General features: G+C 34.9%; 1 protein-coding gene across 1 annotated transcript in view; it reads right to left on the bottom strand.

Annotated features, from left to right (window-relative positions):
- UFL1 (UFM1 specific ligase 1) overlaps positions 1-19,325 on the bottom strand; it is a 42,544-nt gene extending 23,219 nt beyond the window's left edge. Inside the window, exons 1-11 of the mRNA XM_055259185.2 lie at positions 19,143-19,325; positions 17,809-17,954; positions 16,394-16,422; positions 15,425-15,522; positions 14,392-14,506; positions 12,176-12,306; positions 6,510-6,568; positions 4,489-4,635; positions 3,356-3,531; positions 2,097-2,276; positions 252-372 (exon numbers count right to left, since the gene is read on the bottom strand). Of these exons, the coding sequence (XP_055115160.1) occupies positions 252-372; positions 2,097-2,276; positions 3,356-3,531; positions 4,489-4,635; positions 6,510-6,568; positions 12,176-12,306; positions 14,392-14,506; positions 15,425-15,522; positions 16,394-16,422; positions 17,809-17,954; positions 19,143-19,219 (1,279 nt within the window). The 5' untranslated portion in view covers positions 19,220-19,325. The remainder of the gene's footprint in view (positions 1-251; positions 373-2,096; positions 2,277-3,355; positions 3,532-4,488; positions 4,636-6,509; positions 6,569-12,175; positions 12,307-14,391; positions 14,507-15,424; positions 15,523-16,393; positions 16,423-17,808; positions 17,955-19,142) is intronic.
- Between the last annotated feature and the right edge of the window lie 1,174 nt (positions 19,326-20,499).

Here is a 20,499-nt window from a genome sequence, read left to right as displayed (position 1 = left end):
GATGGGGAAAAACAAGAGATGAGCATGATGATAAAATTAAGTTTTCACGAAACAGAAAACATAATCACCAGTATTTCCATTTTAATATATAAAATTTAACACAGCAAAATATTTGGTTGATATTAGCTGTTTAAAGGTAAATCAATAAAATAAAAGGCCTTTCAAAGGGCATAATAAATGTGATTAATGCAAAGTTCACTGCAACAAATACAAAACTTATCTTTGAATATTCCTTGTTAACAATTTATTACCTGTTGCTTTCCTTCTTCGCTCATCTTTTTTATCCTTTTTACATGTACTAATGCTTTCTAAAGTGGAGATTTGTTTCAGATCTTCTTCGGTGATTAAATGCACAGGATTATTTTTCATTTCCTAAAATAAAACATGCTTTTTTTTTGGGTAGGAAAAACACACAGCATTTCCAAAAGCATAAAAGTTGTTTATATACTCACTAATTATTCTTGTTTGGTTTTGTTGCTTAGAAGAACTATAGAGCTTTGTTTCAGAGCTGTCACTCTAAGGCAAATGTTTCTCCTTGCCCAAAATAGATCTCCTCCCTTGCTGCTCTTGACTTTTTTTGTACCCATTATTAACTAATGAGAAATCCTATCTTGTCACTTAACAACTGATTACACAGCTGCAATCAGATGCAATCCTCTCCAGCTGTTACTGGCTGGTTTTACCACAGCTTAATTGATGCCCCGTGCTCCTTCGCTTTTTGAGACTCCCAATTCCAATGCCACCTGGATACTTGAGATTATTGAAGATAATGAACCCTCCATCCCCTACCCCACCCAAATTACCATATATGAGTTGCACACTAAGTCATATAATCTTTTATCCCCCCTCTGGACTCATTCTTAATAATCTCTGCTTTCAAAAAGTTTATGATAACAATGATGAAGTATTTCCAAGTTCGGATACTGGTTCTTTCTGGTGGCATAAGGTTCTATAATCTCTAGTGACAAAAGTATGTATTTATGATAAAAATAATATTTCCCTTTTGTTTTTCTAAAGAAAAATGCTTAAAATGTTGACAGTTCACGTGACAGAATCACCTTTTTCTGAATTTATTCTTGTGGTTAGAGGGCGAAGCCCAAGGGAAGAAGAAAGTGATGACTATGTTAAATTTTTACTTGAGTAAAAAACCCCAAATAAAAATAAGAGTCATTTACTAACTGCTAGTTAACATGGAAGAGACATTTTACATATATCCCTCATTTATATTTACTCTTTCCATAGTAGGCATCATGATCCTTTCTTTAAAGATAAGGAAATTAGAGGTCTATTTGTCCAAAGTCATGCAGAGAATACACGTTTTAAATTCAGGTTTGCTGACATCAAACATGTATACTTTTTAATCTTCTCTGCTGCTTATCAGGCTAAATGCAGAAGTTTATCTCATTTTTAGACTATTAAAGAGTTTAGAAGGAGAACAGCTAAATATAAACTATTTACATATTTAATAAGCCCTCATGAGTTTATTAACAGTTTAAAATAAATGGGCCTATTTTACCTATTTGAGAGCAGGCTTCATAAGGGATGATGCTGCCAACTAGAAACATGAACTAAAGAGTCATTAACACAGACCCGGCAGAACCTCTATTTCAAAATACTTTGATAGCAGTTGCTCTGAGGAACTAATAAATGGTAACAAAATTTCTTTCTTCAGTAATTTACCCTGTCTGTGTACCACAAATAGGAAAAATTATTGAGGCTCTGCTAGATTGAGTAAATATACTGTGTATTGATTGACAAATACACTGTATATTTGTACATATCTACAGATACTGTTTTTTGTGCATTTTGATGTTTTAAAGTTGGACCAACCTCAGGAAACCTAACTGAAAAGTGTGTAATTTCCTTTATGTTATTTTAATTTATAAAGTCAGTTCCCCAAATTTTAAGTCAGATGTTTTGATGGGAATAAGAGAAAAAACAAATCTGGGAGAGAAAATAAAAAGGAATGATACATTAAAGGAAAATAATAAATGATACCAAGTGTTCACTTGCTTATCCCATTTTTCAAAAGACATTAGATGATTCTAAATTGAAAATATTATTAAGATTAGCAGCTAAAAGGAAATCTGGAATACCTTTTCAGCTTTCTGGTGCATCAGCTCACGGAACAGTTCTGTACAGTCATTCATAAATTTTTCACTGACTACAACAGTGTCGCTAAAGACTACAGCTGAGGGCTGTTTGCTGAATGCCCTCATCACCTGCTGAAGCAATATGGCAGCATCTTCAACTGATAAAGAAGTGGGGAGCAGAGGCTAGAATTACAAACAAAATACAAATAAAGTATAAATGCAATATAATACAGTGAAACCATCTGCTATATACATATATGCTCTCTCTAGGTGATCTCATTAAGTCCAGTGGCTTTTGGAACCATATTTATGCCGATAACCTCCAAATTATATTTCTGGTTTCATCACCACTCTGAGCTCTGGATTCATATATTCTATTGCCTACCTTCCCCACTTGTATGCCTAACAGACATCTCCAATTGTTCAAAACAACACTGAAACCTACAAGGCACACATAGTTCATTTTTCTCACAAAGTCATAAACAGTCCACCAGGATGTCCTGATAACCTTCAAAATGTATTTTATCATAACTCTTTCTCCTATCTGAAATTATCTTACTGTTTTCCTTAACTATCTTTCCCTAATGAAAGTTCCCCTCCTAAAGACAGCAAGCTTGTCTGGCTACCATATCCCCAACAAGTATTAATAGAACGGTGCCTGGCACACAGAAGGTAGTTTTGTTAGATGAAAAAAAAAAAAAAAACACTTAAATCTGGAATCTTTGGGACTTTCATATCCAAAACAGAGAATTCCTGCTTTATAAAGAGGGTCTGGGCCCGACTAGAAAATAATGGATTGGCCTCATTTATTTATCTTTACCAACACTTATCTTTTTGACATACTGAAGGGCAGGTCAACATTGAACACTGAAGTAAACACTCTCAGTGCCAAGGCAGCTTGTGTTAATACATTAGCAGAGATTAATGGATAAGGAATAAACAAATGCTACACGATGCCTGATGCCAGTACAGCTGTAAATGCTTGGAAAAGATGTGAGAAGTCTCATCAATTCTTTATCAGGATTAACAGGAGTGTTATACTGTTTACTTGTTTGTTTTGTGATTCTGGATGTTGACTGTCCACATGTAGAAGGTCACTTGAAAGACTTTAATCATAAAGATTATTTTTGTTATAACAATGATTAGAATTTGCCTCCAAAGCCAAGACCACCTTTATGCATCCTAATTTCTAAATGGTCAAATATTAGTAAAATATCAGTTGTCATTGGTTTAAAGAAAAGTGAAGAAAAGATAAAACATACTGCAATATCAACCCATGTTCCAGAGCTGATAGCTTCTTCTACTGATGCTTCCACTTGATCCACAAGTCCTTGACCAACACAAGCTGCTTTCAAAAACAAGAGTTGTGTAGTCTTATATCTTTTCTTTATGTAGCTTACAGCATCTGGGATTCCAAGTCTGGACAAAGCATCAAATTCTACAAATACATCACAAAGTTGGATTAGAACCGTCAATTACATGTAAGACAAAAGTGAAAAATAAAGACTTAAAGTTATAGCCAATAAAGTTATTAGAGATATCTACCTTCTTAACTCCTCTAACTCCACCCCAAATAATCATGCTTAAGAAAACTAGTTATAACAAAGTTCGAATCCATGATTATAACTGAAAAAAATGGAAAAGTACATCTCAGGAAGTCAAGAACACATAAGGAAAAGCCAGTATTCTACCATAAGTTTAAATTATTTATATAGTAAGGACTTACAGGTTTATTACTGAGGAATTAATCTGTTATACAGTTTGACTTGAATTATAAAATTGATCAAACTAAGTAAGCTATGTATATATATGCTAATTGTTTTAATAACTAAATTCAGTCCAATTTTTCCAGATGACAGTAGAACTTCAGACAAAGAATTTAGAATAACTTCAATGTTTCCAAAGTATTAGGTAACTAATAAAAATACACATCGTAAATCTGATAGTCAACAAAATATTTCTAAGATGATATATCTGAAAAACTAAGCAACTTCACAAAATGTAAGATACAATAATTACTTTTATGAATTAAAAAATACTTTTAAGTTTATAGTGCCATCTTAATAAATGTAACTGGAAGACTGGCAGCAATCAGTACCAGCTTTTAGCCTTTTTACATTATAATTGTTCAGTAACTATAGAACTAAACTCAGTTCCAAGACCCACAGAAACTCGCAGTGTGATTACTTTTACACTCAAAGGGAACCATTATAATCTTCTGATCATAGAGGACAATGTATGTAGACTCTAAGGTTCCTATTTTTAAATTTTTATTTATTATTATTTTTAATATAACCCACAGATCAAAGGAGGACTCTAGGGTTAGTATAATACTTTCAAAGAATGAGTTTAGTGTTGAAAAGAAATTTTAGTTTTAAAGAAATAATAAAGTTACCTAGATAGCCATTCTGCCTGAAAAAGGAATCCACCCAAGTACTCTGTGTCCTGGAGTAGATGTCAGGGACAAACACAGCTTTATCCTGTCTCCCACCAACCACAGTACCTCGTAAGCGTCCGCTATTAACAAGTTCCTCAAGCACAGCTTAAAACAAACCCACATGAATACAAATAAATCAGAGCAGGTATAAATCTTAAAAAGTAAAATACTTTATTATTTCATAATTTACTTATTCTTAACCTTAAAAAACTAATCTGAAGTTTAATAGCATAAATAAAGGTAGTATATTTTAGACAAAATTTTCCTGCCATTTATGAGAATATTCAAAACATAAATTCAGGGAAATTTTGCATTTTGGCAACTAGCTAAAGGTGTTGAACTTGTAACTCAAACTAGTTAATATTAACACTGAAATTTTTAGTTTGAGTAATTTTGACGAAAACACAGCATGCCATTACCTATCTCATGATTTACTAAAAACAGATGATAAAACACTTCGAGAACAGGTAATATGCAATTATTGGTATTAACAAGTTCCATTTTTTAATATTTAAGAAAATCAAGACACCTAGACTATAATAGAATCAGTAGTGTGAAATAAAACTATGAGCATTTTAAAGAGTTATTACATTTCCACTGCTTACACTGAAGTAAGACATTTCAGCCCTACCTATAAGAGAAGTATAATGCCTTGGTTAAGAGGATCAATTCTGGAGTCAGACTAAGTCTAAACCTCAACTCTGCCACCTACTAGCTATGAAACACTAGAAAAGTCATTTTCCTTATTTCTCTATTTCCGTATTTGTGAAATGGGGATAATAACAATATCATCTCATAGAATTGTTGTATTCAAGTAAATTGCTTGGAATGGTAGCTGGCATATAATAAAGACTCAATAATAAATATTAACTAAATATCACTACCGTCACCACCACCATGAAGTGGAAGGTGCTGCCATTAATACCAAATTTATATTTTTATTTAAATCATAACATTTAACTACACATTTTGTTTTAGAAATTAAAATCCTCTAAAAAGGAAAAAGCAGATGGAAGGGAGCTGTTTCTAAGTGAATCAGCAAGCACATTCAAAAGATGATTGGCAAAAAGAAAGGCTAATGAAAATTAGTCTGTAACAAAAATAAAAATTAGTTTGTGCATGAATTTTAAAATTGCAATGCTGAGTAAATTACAATACACCAAAAAAGTCCAGATTTCTCAACAGACCCTCAATTTAGTATGACTGTACAATGTAAATCCATTCTAAATTCTGACCAAAGTTGTGAAGTTACCAATTATTATTTGAAGAACTTTACATTATAATGAAATTACACCAACCCCTAATTATATAGATTCCAAAAAAGTCAGTTTAATTTTAAATCAGTCAAACAAAAATTTTAAAGTTTATATTCTGAAAATACAGTCAAAATTAATTTTTGGTTCAATACTTGATATTTCTTCTCCATTTTTCATTTTAGTTCTTACATTTGCACAGATAATCTGAGTTGAAAGACAAAATCATCGCTTTTAAAAATTATTTCAGCAAAGCATTAAAAAACCCTCAAAACCTCCCAAGAGCTTCACAAACAACATAGACAATGAACAAAGGTTATTTTCAAGATAATATGCTGTTTGAATAAGAATACACTTTTATTGCTATCAACTCTTGGCAAAAATTGTTAGTGAAACACAATTTACTTTCATATTAGATAATGTAGCAAAATCATAAGAAACTAAATCTCTATATGTACATGTTTATAATAGAGTGTGTGTGACATATATTTTTATTATAAATGCTTACTTTTTTTTCATTATACTCCTCTAGGGCTAACCAATATTAAATATTTGGTGAGTATAACAGATAGGTACATATATAAAACTTGATACAAAGAAACTTTTTTAAACCAGGAAATATTTTAGTTACATTAACAATAAAAGAGGAAAAAACATTAAAGTTAGTAAGTTTTACATTAATAGTCTATTCAGCAGCTAATTAAATATAATGTAAACCAAACTCACAGTAAAGAAGCTGCTCCTGAAATCCATATTTTGAAATCAAAGAATTCACAGCTGTAGGCCTTTATGGAAAGTTAAAAAAAAAAAAAAAACTTCTTACTCATTATAGTGTTATAGATTAATGAACTTAAAAAACAGAATAATTAGAATTTAAGAAAAATACTGTTTAAAAGAAAAAATAAAGTCAAAAATTACACCAAATTTTAAATCCTTAATTGGAATTTTGCTACTGAAATATCAGGGAAATCAATTTGTACTTGCAATCAAGGATCAGTTTACATTCCCATTCCACTAAATTCTCAGATTTCCATGATATGTAACTATTTGCCTTGGTCTTTAGGTTTTTCTTCAATGTTTTTTCTGTCTGGGAGGCTCTTTCCTTATTTGGGAATATTCAAGTGGATGTCATAGGATTCCACTTTCGAAGAAAAATGAGATCATGTGTGCACTGAAAATGTTTGAATGATATGAGGCTAGACTAGGGTGACTGAGAGGGATCCATTTAAAATCTCTTTTTTTTTTTTTTTTTTGCTTTTGAGTATTTTCTATTTTCTGCAATGACTATGCATTTCTTTTGTTAACCAGTTTTATTGCAATAAGGTATAATTTAAATTACATGAAATCTACCCCATCATAAGTGTACAATTCAATGATCTTAATACATTTACAGAGTCGTGCAACCATCGCTACAATCCAGTTTATAATGTTTTCATCACCCAAAAAGTTATTTGATAGCTATCTGCAGTTAATCCTGCTGCCACACCTAAATCTAGACAACTATTTGTTTTCTGCCTCTATAAATTTGCCTTTCTAGCCATTAACATAAATGGAATTAATATGCGATCTCCCTTCTGTGTTTTTGAGATTCATCCATGATGAAGCATGCCATCAGTAGTTCATTATTTCTTATTGATGAACAGCATTCCCTTGTATGAATATACCACATTTTGTTTATATACTTATTAGTTGACAGACAGGTGAACTATTTCTAGTTTGTGGCTATTGTGGATAATGCTCCTATGAACATCTATGTTTTTGACTTTGTATGGATGAATGTTTTCATTTCTTTGGGGTGGACTCCTATGACTGTATCTCATTTATAATAACTATAGATTTTTTTAAAAGTAAAGGATACAAGAAAATAATCTAGACTTTCAATTCTGATTACAATTTGTTTTTCTATTCCTTTTAAGCCAGTATGCCTGTTCTCTCTAGTTAAGGTTAGTCTGTTTTCATTTTTAATGCATATAACAAAACGACTTAAGTAATTCTAACATTTCAATCCTCCATTGTTGATTATTTAGGATATCATAAATATTTTCTATTTCAAACTTGTGAAAGCAGAAACAGTTATATGAAAATGAATTGACTATTTAAAACTTCTGTGTTTTTGAGTAAATTATTATTTTTACCAAATTCTTAGGATCAATTTGCTTTTTATTACATTGTTTTACTCAAAATTTTCAGCTAAATTATATGGAAGCATAGCAGGGGCTTTAGTCAGTTTAGTGTTGCTATAACAGAAGACTTGAGGCTGGATAATTTACAAAGAAAAAACGTTTATTTGGCTCATGATTCTGGTGGCTGGAAAGTTCAAGATTGAGCAGCTACATTTTTTGAGGGTTTCAAGCTGCTTCAATTTATGGTGGTAAGTGGAAAAGGAGCAAACATGTATAAATAAATCACATAGTGAAAGAGGAAGCAAAGGGGAGAAACCAATGAAGCCATACTCCTTTCAACAACATACTCTCTTGAGAACTAATCCATTCCCATGAGAACAATAATTCACTCACCCTGGTGGGAGGGCATTAATCTATTCATGAGAGATCCACTCCTGTGACCCAAACACTTACTAGGCCCTACCTCCCAATACTGCCACATTGGTGATCAAACTGCAACATAAGTTTTGGTGGGTACAACCACATCCAAACCATAGCAAACCTCCAAACCAACAAGGTGTAGGTCCTCTGTGAATTTTGCTCTCCTTTGTTTACCTTATAATTGTTACAACCTCTCATGTTTTTTGTCTTTTGTTCCCTTCTACGCAAACACATCCTTACAAAAATGTGAACAGCTCCTTGAAGGACTTCATCTTAAAATGTCTAGGTACATAATTTATTGTGGGTGTTCAATAAACAATGAATTGAGTTGCGCAAAATTTCTAGCTTTTTTTCTATGATGAAACTTTAGCTGAATTTTTATGTCAATTTGGAATACAATGTATTTAGTATACCTACATATATCATTCTTCTAACTGCTTCCTGCTCTTCTCTCTGGCTATCCATAATAACAAGAAATATCCGTAAAAACAAAAAATATAAACTTTTTAAAAGTCAGAGATACAGGTGTCTCCTCTGAAGTTAGACAAGAGAAGTGGGATGGTTCCTTATTTTTAAGACACAAATACGAAGATATGGTGCCTTAAATGGTACTATCTGGAAGCCACACAACCTAGCAACATCTTTTGAAGCTCAAAACTTATTTTCCTCTCATTATTTGATGGTACCTCCATAGAGCGAAACTCAGGGCTAGTATGAATGAGAAAAAACATAGCTGATTTTGATGAAAATTACCATCACCACAATAAATAGTCAAAGAAAAAAGGTAAATATTTATAAATAGGAACAAAGATATTTTTAGGTTTTGACAAAGTAATCAATGAACAGGGTACAAAAAAGTTACAAAACTGAAGAATCCCTCTCCATTCCTATCACCCAGCTACCCAGTTTCTTTCCCCCAGAAACAACCATCCATTTCTTGTGTTAGGAGGGTGATCTGGCGCAGGGTGTCAGAGCCTACATGGAATAAAGAGAACACCCATGTGACAAAGGGAGCTGCAGCAGCAATGGGAAACCAGTCACAAAAGGGGAATTAATCTAAGTAACTAAATACATTAAGGATAATAGGAGTTAGATTTTTCTTAGTCAGTGAAGAAAGCTACAAACATGGAAAAGAAGGAAACTAGAATGAAATGAAACTTACAGTATTGGACTAGAAGTATCAGCACAAACTCACAGTTTTCAATACACATAGAGATATAGAAATACAGATGTATAGAGGGGAATATGTACATGTGTATGTGTATCTCCTAGTTCAAGTCCCCAACCTTTTTGGCACCAGGGACTGGTTTCATGGAAGACAAATTTTGCACGGACCCAGGCTGTGGGGGATGGTTTCAGGATGAAACTGTTCCACCTCAGATCATCAGGCATTAGGTTCTCATAAGGAGCGTGCAACCAACATCCCTTGCACGCGCAGTTCACAATAGGGTTCATGCTCCTATGAGAATCTAATGCCGCCGCTGATCTGACAGGAGGAGCAGCTCAGGCGGTAACGCTGGCTTGCCCACCCTTACCTGCTGTACAGCCTGGTTCCTAACAGGCCACAGACTGGTACCAGTTGGCAGCCTAGGGACTGGGGGGCCTTGTGCTAGCTTGTCTACTCTGAGAGGGCCTGGGAGCAGTGAGAACCGAATAGTGTTAAGTAATGTAGTATCCAGATCTTGGTTTCTAAATCCCATACTCTGCTAAAAGAAAGCAGGGATCTCTGGAGAAATGGCTGATTTGAGGCTTGGGACAGGGAAAGTATGAATTGAGCCTGGAACATCTTAAGCCAGAAAGAAAAGAAAGTTTCAAGAATGATGGGGGCACGCAAAAGGCAACCTGCAGGTGCTACCACTAGCTAAATCAGGGCCAGTATGAACATGTAAATAATGATAGCAGATTATAATCCAATAAATAAATTAGGGAATCATGAGTCCATAGTGATTTAAATGAATGAATAAACTGCAAGTCTGATGAATAGCAGGATAACTTCCATGGTCCCAAATTGCCCTTCCCACAAATACTTATTAGTTACAAAGGAAAACAAGTAGCTTTTACAAGTCTAGCTGGTATCTCTGTTAGGAAAAATCTAAATTGTATGCCACCTGATAAGATTCAATAACAAGAATACTGTGTTACTTCTGAGATATTCCTATCAAAAGACATATAACTTGAATATGAAAAATTATGTGTAACATGCATAACACAAATAGGTATAACATGAAAAAACAGCAAACAACAATGAACATTCTATAAAATAATTGGCCTGTGATCTTCAAAAGTGTCAAGGTCATGAATGTCAAGGAAAAATCAAGTAAGTATTCCAGATCAAAGGTGACTGAGGACTCTTATCAATTTTAATGCAATCTGTGATCCTGAATTGGATCCTTTTTCTATAAGGGACATTATTACAATAACTAGTAAAACATAAAGGGGATCCAAGGACTGGATGGTAGTAATCAATCAATGTTAATTTTCTGTTTTTGATGACTGTATTATAGTTATATAGGATGATGCCCCTTTCTATAGGAAATACAGATTAAAGTATCTGTGGTGATAGAACATCATGTCAGCAACTTCCTCTCAAATTGGTCAGAAAAAAAAAGTTCTCTTGCACTGAGGGAGGGAGGAAATCATTTCATTAGAATACAAGCTCTCCTTCTAACCACCTCCCTTTTGTACATGCATTAGGTGCTCAACAAATGCTTGTTGATTTGTTGAATGACAAAAAGAGAAATCACTGTGGCTGCCATGTGAAATCACCTAAGATGACAGCACAGAACTGGGAAGAAAAGATGGCGCAAAACTTTAAAGGATAGTGAAAGAAAGAGCTAGAAAAGGTAACTTAGAAGATGCAGCCAAAAGAGAGAAGAAGAAATCTAAAGTGTTATGTTTAACAAAAGAGAATATTTCAAGAAGGAAGTTGTAACTGGAGTTAAATGCTGCTGCGAAGTCAAGTCAAATAAACAGAAAGTATCCATTAGACTTACAGATAATGAGACATCAGTGCTCTATATGTACTAGAAGCTAGATAGGTGGGTTAAGAAGTGACAGAAGGTAACTGAGACACTGAATGTAGATTTCAACCGTTGAGAAGGTTCACTTTAAGGGAGGGAACAAACAGCATGATAGATGATATAGAATAAAGGGGTTCAGAGAGGTTTGTTTTAAAATGGGAGACTTTTGGATATATTTAAATGCTGGTAGGGCATATAGCCACTGAGATGAAGTTGATGACACAGGTGAGAGGAAATAATTGAGAATACTGGTTTTTTGAATTCTATGCTGGAGTCTGTCACACAGATCCAAATATTTCAGAAACTCTTATTTTAGAAAAGTCAGTGACTTTGAAAGTAACATTGTTATTCATTACAATTATAGAATGCTATAAAGTAAAAAATGTCATAAAATTCTCTAGCCCCATATGATGCCCAAAGAAGTTAGGTGACTGACTTATCTGCTCAAGGTCATGTGCCTATTATGTGATAAAGCTATGAACCAAATTCTTCTGACTTTAAATTGCATGTTCTTTCCATGATTCAAGGGTGACACTTAAATACTGGTCTGGGCGGCAGTATTTAAACTGCATTCTGCAGAAGTGTGTATGGGGTCGCAAGGTGGTGAAGGCAGGAAGAGGAAGGAGATGTGGACTGGAGAGAGAGGCTGCATTCTAGAACTCTGGAATCTCAATTTCTATTTTACAAAAGCTGCCCTTTTATCTGTTTAATAAACTGGGGTCCTAAATGAGACTTTATTAAAACAAAGAAAAAGATTCAGCTGCTAGCAAAAACATGCAAACCATGATCAAAGAAATGTGCAAATATATATACTTTATAATATACTTACCGGGTAATAGCACTGAATAGTCCACGGATACGTGCTTTATGTCGAGCTACAAAAGCTTCCGTAAAAATTACTCCTCTATTATCAAGATCAATATGTCCACTGATGATTCTACCAAGTCGCTGAGTTAGTGCCTGTGGGTAAAGATGTACATTTTTATTAATTTAAAAGAAAAGAATTACACATATGCATTTGCATAGTCATACTCAAGTCATGCTGCATGCTGAGGTATCAATCATGTGATTGAGAAATTTCAACAAGCATAGATTACAAGATATATCAACTAAAGTGAAGATTCAGTTCTAGAAAAGTTCACTATCTCATGGCAGAGCCAAGAAATGAGTCAAATTGCTTGCTTACATGTTAAAAGGTTGAGCTGTCATAATAGCTCTTGTTAATGAGGGCTATTTCTAATATAAAAATGACTACCAATATGATGATTATTTGATATGATAGTTTCTAGATATAGGCAGCCTCCAATATACAGACAGCCAAGACATGCAAATGGGTCTTGGAGAAGACCCTTTCTGGAGCTTCTAATACTAACAGAAGTATAAATGTTATTCCAGATTCTGCAACATAGGGAAACATAAGACCTCAAAAGCTTTCCTCTCTAATGCAAATTTATCCCCGTCCAGAAGATCTATGGCAGATAATCTGACTTCTTGGTAACCTTCTTTCAAGTTCAGCAGAGTATTTCTCCACAGCTATACTACAACTGGCATCAGGTACATCTGAAACAATTTTGGACATATTTCACATTTTAAGATAAGTTAAATCTACTCAAGTCAGCTCAGCTCATATTTTTATGATATAGAAAAATGTTTTTCAAACAACTTAATGAGCTTTTAGAATACTGCTATATTCAGAATGGAACTGAAAAATATTAAAAACTATATACGTTTCTAAAATGTATTCAGAAACAGTTTTATAAGAAATCATCTGGATTTGAGCTGGATACTTTAAAGAAGTATTTTAAAAATATATTTTTTGTCCTGTGATTAACATTTGTTTGCCCATCTAAAATATAACTTCAGCTCCTGAAATACTATATAAAACAGATCTATACTATAAATGGTATTTTAAATGGAATTAGGGAAGCTCATTTTCTTAATATGAGTAAATAAGTAAATCTGCTTGTATTATAAATTAATCTCACGTAATTACGGTTTGGCAAATTTTGCAAGTTGGAGTTTCTTAAAGTGATAAGATACCCAAAGAGAGATTTGGCTTTTCCCTTGTTTCAGTAAATATAAAACAGAACTAGCATTATTTAGTTTCTCCATTGTGTTAGATATTTCACTAGATTTCAATGAAGCCTATAAAAAAGACAGTATTTCCTGTTTTACAGATATGTAATGTGAAGCATAAAAGAGATGAAATGATTTTCCTAATGTCAAATAAGAAGTGGTGCAGACAGTATTCAAATCAAGATCTTTTAAAAATCTCAAAAGCTTATGTCCTTTCCACTCTATCAAATGAATTTCTATGATTCTAAAAAAACAAACAAACAAAAAAAAACAGAAAAAAGTAAACAAGAAAATAGTCTATGTTTTCATGAAGCATTGTTATTACACGTAAGATATTTGAGTACTGACACAAATATCTAAAGTTAAGAGAATGTCAGATTCCTCGGTTCTTCTTCCTATCATACTGACAGTTTAGAAGAGGATAAATGGTGAAGTCAAAAGATGTTGGCACCACTGACATTTGGAACAAAAAAATTCTTTGTTGGGGGGATGTCCTGTACATTGTAGGATGTTTAGCAGCATCCCTGACCTTTACTCACAAGATGCCAGTAGTACCCCTATAAATTATTATCTTCATCAATTATTTCTTAAAATTTCACTGGGCAATCAGAAATTTAATCGCCTGGTTACAGTTTCTATATAGCTGGTATCAAAGGCATTAAATAAATCCATGCATTTATTATACATTTGCTAATTGCATCAAAGCAGCCCTAGAGCTTAGTCTATAAATTAGTTTTAGGATGTCTCTCAGCTCAGGAAGATTACAATCATTTTTAAAGTGCCTCCTCAGAACCATTAATGTACTAGAAGTACCCTCCAAATATATTGCTACAACATATATCAAGTCAGACACCTGCAATAAATCAAATGATGGTAAGGAAGTCTCGTTTTTTTTTCCCCTTCCATTCAAAGTCTTTGTTTAAAATCCTTTGGTAAAAAGACACACTGTATTATTAGGAAAAAAAATACCTGTGTTAGAAAGTTTCCAGGAAGATCATAGGTTTTACACAGTTCTGATATGGTGACCTGACCACTTTCTTGCAATTTATCATTTACCTCTTCTGCCAACCGATCCAAATAATTCCTAATAGTGAAAACAAGAAAAGAATAGAAAAAAGAAAAAGAATTAGGAATGTTTTTCCTGTTTCTTCGTTTTATGTTTAATTTCCGTTGAAATGAAGTATGCCCCAAAAGTAATGAAATGTGTGAGTACATGAACATCACTCATCACTCATATTCTAAAAATATTTTTTTCTCATTACTGTAGCTAAATGTAAGGTTAATCAAACAATAAATTTTTTTTTTCTTTTTTTTTTTTTCATCAAGATCTCACTCTGTCACCCAGCTGGAGTGCAATGGCATGATTATGGCTTACTGCGGCCTTGACCTCCTGGGCTCAAGGAATCCTCCTATCTCAGCCTCCTGAGTAGCTGGGACTATAGGTGGGAGCCACCACATTTGGCTAATTTTTTAATTAGCAAACTTAATTAGTGAAATGGGTTTTGCCATGTTGCCCAGGCTGGCATGCTGAGATTTTTTTAAGTGGAAATTTGTATTTGATTTTCATTAACATTTTTGGAACAAATTTGCTTTCAGAGTTAAGATTATATGGGAAAGAATGTAAAAGTTACCTTTTACATTTTCTTATTAAGAAATAAATAGAAGTTTGTATTATTTCTAAGTATTCCATACATTAATACTGAATTTTTTTTTTTTTTTTTTTTTAATTTGAGACAGGATCTTTGCTGTGTTACATCAGCTGGTCTCAAATTCCTGGTCAAGCAATCCTCCAGCCTCAGCCTTCTGAGTAGCTGGGATTACAGGTACATGCCACCATATGTGGCTTAAGCACTTACTTTTTAAGTGAAATAAACCTTATGAAAATCAGCACTGTAAGAGTTCTAAATGAAATGTCTAACTGGCCATAATTGGCCTAAATTTAAACACTATTTAAAAAAAAAGAAAATAAAGTGCTCCTAAATTTGTACTTTATTTTACTTACTCATCTATCAGTTGTCCCAACACTAACTGAACATGCTTTTCTGATTTAATAATGTCACCAATTCTATTTTCAATATGAATGAGGTCCACATTAATTACCTGGAAAACAAATACAAATTCTATTAATGATAAGTTTGTATTGTTTCTTAAGCTTGAAATTATACACTTAGAACTATATTTTTAAAGAAATTGCTGGCCAGGCATGGTGGCTTATGCCTGGATCCCAGCACTTTGGGAGGATGAGGCGGGAGGATCCCTTCAGTTCAAGAGTTTGAGACCAGCCTGGGCAACACAGGGAGACTCCCATCTCAAAAAAAAAAAAAAGAAAGAAATTGCTTAAATTTTGAATCAATCTGAAATAATACAGAAAGCATTGGCCAAATGAAAAATTAGAGGTGTACTGCTTATTTATTTTCAGTTCTAAAGAATTACACTGTCACTTGCTAGTAAGTTTATATAAAGCAGTAAATTACATGTTCATATAACAGATAGCATTTTACAGAAAATTTGCTGGCTTCTTGTTTATAGTGTACCTTGGTAATGATATATATATTTGTAAATTTTGAAAATAGCTTCTACTTTTAAAAATATTTCTCTATTACTTTCATATACTAAAAACATATAAACATGAAACTGGTGATTTTTCTCCCAAAATTACATGAACTCTATACTTACATAAAATAAGTTCATTTGGTAAAAAGTTAAGAATAAGAAAGCCAACTGGGGAAGAGTTGGCCAATTCTTTAATAAGGCCAACTTATTAAATCATTTCAATAAATCAGAATTTATTAAATCATTTCAATGTATCAGAACTTATTAAATCAATTCAGTGTATCAGCGAGGCTTATATAACTATTTCTTTATAAACACTATACAAAATATGATACCAGCATTAGTGAATACTTGAACAAATTCACAGTATCAAAAAATTGAGAAATTAAAGCAAAAATGTTATAAATTTAAAACCTACCTGTTGTAGATCAACAATGTTTACTCGACCTTTGAAGAAAAGACATTCATTTATTTTAAATGATGTATGTGTACATACCAACCCAAAGCTATAAATACTAACATTTAAGTTTTGGTCAAAGTCCTTCTGCATAGAACAGAGAGCCAGAATAATCAATGTCTTCAAATACACACCATTAGCTGATGGCTAAGTCTTCATGGCTGAAGCCATAATCAGTAACTTACTTTCACATTTTTTTTTTTTTTTTAAATAACATCAGACCAGTTATGAGCACCAACTGGCATACAAATTGGCTATATCTATGGAGGGTATTCATTCCCCTTCACAATTCAGAATTTATCTACTGTGGTCAAAGAGATATTGACAACTAAATTAAGATGAACTTTTTTCAATTATTTGATACTAAAAGGTAGGTTTCTACATATCAGCATAAGAAAATCTGTTAAGTATTTCAAATTATAGCTCACATTTTAAAGGCACTATGAAGGAAAAAAAAAAGACCAATGTTGCACTCTGATAATATGAAGAGATGCTTTCATAATGCTTCTATTTTAATCAAATAGTATTCAAATATGCTTGGTAGTCTGTTCAAATTTTAAGAAGACAAAGGAAACCAACTTTGTGTGTGCTTTTAATAGCATTTCATACAATATGATTGGTGTAGCACCACACTGGATTGAGTTACCTAATTTGTAAGTACAAGCAAGCCTTAAGAAGAAATACAGCCTTGATTTTCAAAAATCTATAATCCTGTAAGATACTGTCCCCGTTCACAATTACCACCTAATAAAAGGCAGCTGAATACCCTTCCCTGAGTCATGCAATAAATTAACTAATTGTAAAAAGAAACAATTAATTCACATATAGTACACATAACTCAAAATGATAAAATATTTTGTTAAGTGTTAACATTTGAGTTCATTGGCGCGGTGGCTCACGCCTGTAAACCCAGCACTTTGGGAGGCCGAGACCGGCGGATCACAAGGTCAGGAGATTGAGACCATCCTGGCTAACACGATGAAACCCCGTCTCTACCAAAAATACAAAAAATTAGCCGGGTGCGGTAGTGTGCGTCTATAGTCCCAGCTACTCAGGAGGCTGAGGCAGGAGAATAGCATGAACCCGGGAGGCAGAGCTTGCAGTGAGCCGAGATCTCGCCACTGCACTCCGGCCTGGGCGAAAGAGCGAGACTCCGCCTCAAAAAAAAAAAAAAAAAAAAAAAAAAAAAAATGATATGACCATGTTTGCATGAACCCAGTAAAAATATTAAGCCTGATTATCAAATTAACAATTGAAAAGGATATCTGACACTCTATAAATAATTTAGTATGCAATTACATGTTTACGGGTTTTGTTTTTGTTTTTTTGCCCCTTCCAAAAATCCAAGAAAAAAAAAACACTAAAGAATTACCTACCACCTCGGACATGTAGCTCATCTCTCATTTCTTTACTAATTTGGGCTGGAGTAATATATTCCTTCCCATCGAGTGTATGAACTACTTCTAGCTGTTTCTGAGCAATCAATTTATTAACAATCTCAATGCAGTTCCGCTCGGACAACCTGAGGGAAAGAAAAAAAGTTAAGTTTCAAAAGTCCACTTGATACATTGGTGCCCAATAAAATTAACACAATGTATGAAAACGGCTTTTAAAAAGTTTGTTTAGTCACTAACTTCTACAACGCAATATCTATATTTTTCACTAATTGATTCAAGAAGTTAAAAAAAAACTTTCAAAGTAGGTTTACATATGCTTAAATCATTTATTTAATTGGTACACATCATCCCATCACAAATTTCAAGTCTGTTGTCTCTTACAGGCCTGCTTCCAATCTTCAAATCTGAATAGAAAATTGAAGACATTTACTTAGGTAGGAAAAAAGAAAAAACAAACAAAAAAAACAACACAAAAAAATACCCTAATTTCCAGTTTAATCAGAATTTTCTTTTAAATTAAGTGCATAATTGCCTCACTTACACACATGGTCTGCAAGCAGGCAGGGGATGTGGCCTAATGAAACCATAACTGCTACTGTTAGTTACCCATGCAGTTACGAGTTTGCTATCAGTGGTAGAAAATACAGCATAAGGGGATTGCTGTCTTCGGGCTCAAAAGGAATAAAACATCGCAGGTAGGAAGTAGTCAAAGAATAGAAAGGCTTCTATTAGCGTTATTTTAAAAAAGCAGAGTTAGGCTCCTCTGGACACATCCTCCAAAGGTTAGTGGGCTGGTAGAAAATGTCAGTGTCCTGAATAACAGATGGGGTCAGGGGTCTAGCCCTAGGTCTGTTACGAGAGATAAAAGGACAAAAAGTTTTAAGGATCAACATACTATTTGCCAAGTACTGTATGGGGGCGGGGGGTTAGCCTCTCCCTTCGAGCTCATTCTAGATCAGGAAGTGTATAATAGCCAAAATGTCACAGTGATTTGTTGGCTGGTGGGTGAGGGAGGGTCAGAGGAACGCTCAATAAAGGCAGCTAGAAATCACCGGCCCCGTCCATGGTGGGGCGGGGCGCGCCAGCATCTCGCTGCAGCTGGGCTGGGGGGCTCTAGGGCGTCCTAGGCTGCGGACTTTCCCGCTGAACCTTGGACTTGGAACTGCGATCCCGGCTCGGGGCGGAGAAGGAGAGAATGGTAACAAGCAGCAAGAAGATCCGGGATGCAGGGCCGCGGGTCTAAAGTCCCGGATACAGGCGTGTCCGCCCACGGCCTAATTTGGGCTCCACAAAGGAGAGGGAGGGTCGGGCACCTCTGCGTGGCCTCGGCGAACTGCGCCCGCTGGAAGTCGGCCGCCAACCGCCTAATCTCTTCCCAGGCGTCCGCCATCACGGCCTGACTCGCAGTAGACGCGGAGGAACTGCAGACACGTCAGCCGACAAGCGGTGGGAGGAGAAGAAAGGCGAACGGGCCGCGCAGAGGGACAAGAGGCTCCGCCCCCGACGCAGACACACCAAACGCTTGCGCCCGAGGCGCGGGGACGCGCCGAAGTGCCGTGATTCTGCCGCGGCGCTGGGGGTTCCTCTCGGCGAGACTGGCGGGGCTGCGGCAGCTAGGAGGGTGGTGCGTGGGTGTTTCTGGGGGGTCGTGGGCAGGATGCAGGGCTCAGTAAAGTTTAGTGTCAGAACTTTGTTTGCGATACCCCTAATATTTCCGTAGAGTAATAGTTGTATTAACTTCTTTTTTCTTCTGTCCTCCATTTGTTTTGGGGGAGGGTGCGGAGTAATAAGCCTGTGCCTAAAGATTGGCGCCCGTCTTCTCTAGCTGTTAACTCTGAGCATTCCCTTTTGTATAGGGTGTCGTGTTAATTTTTACATGCACCCAGAGCAGGCTGCCTTTTGGGAGATACATGGGAGACCGTACCGAAAGTAATTACTTTTTTTTTTGCAGAGTGAATAAATTTGCATGTCAAAAGGCTGTATAATTGCTTTCGTGTCTAGAGTTGTAGAGTCTTTCGTATTTCTCTTATTGCGATGATTAGCTTCATCAAATCATGAGGAATATAAACATAAGTGTTCATGGCTATCAAGGAAACAGGGAAAGCAAAGAGAACATGTATCCTGCTTCCCTGTTGAGTAGATATTTACTCAGGTGTACCTTTCTCTTTCTTTTTTATATCTGTGAATGGAAAATATATCATGGGACCCCCAAATCTCTAAGCTAAAGGGAAAAGTCAAACTGGGAACTGCTTCGGGAAACCTGCCTCCGATTCTATTGAAAGTCACCCCTCTGCTCACTGAGATAAATGCATGTCTGATTGCCTCATTTGGAGAGGCTCATAAGAGAATGCAACTGTCTCTTACCTACCTATGACTTGGAACCCTCCTCCCCACTTGGAGTTACCCCGGTTTTCTAGATGAGACCAATGTTTATCTTACATATATTGATTGCTGCCCCATGTCTCCCTAAAATGTGTAAAACCAAGCTGTGCCCCAGCCACGTTGGGCACATGTTGTCAGGACCTGTGCCGTGTCATGGATGCAAGTTAACTTTGGCTAAATAAACTTTCTGAGTTGATTGGGACCTGTCTCAGATATTTGGACTTCATATATCTCACTCTTTACTATTTAAAAAATATTATTCCAGTTAGAAAGATGAATAATATCAAG

This window comes from Symphalangus syndactylus, chromosome 2 (genome assembly GCF_028878055.3).
Source record: "Symphalangus syndactylus isolate Jambi chromosome 2, NHGRI_mSymSyn1-v2.1_pri, whole genome shotgun sequence".
Taxonomy (NCBI): domain Eukaryota; kingdom Metazoa; phylum Chordata; class Mammalia; order Primates; family Hylobatidae; genus Symphalangus; species Symphalangus syndactylus.
Note: the sequence above shows the minus strand (reverse complement) of the source record. Positions and strands in the feature narration are given on the sequence as shown.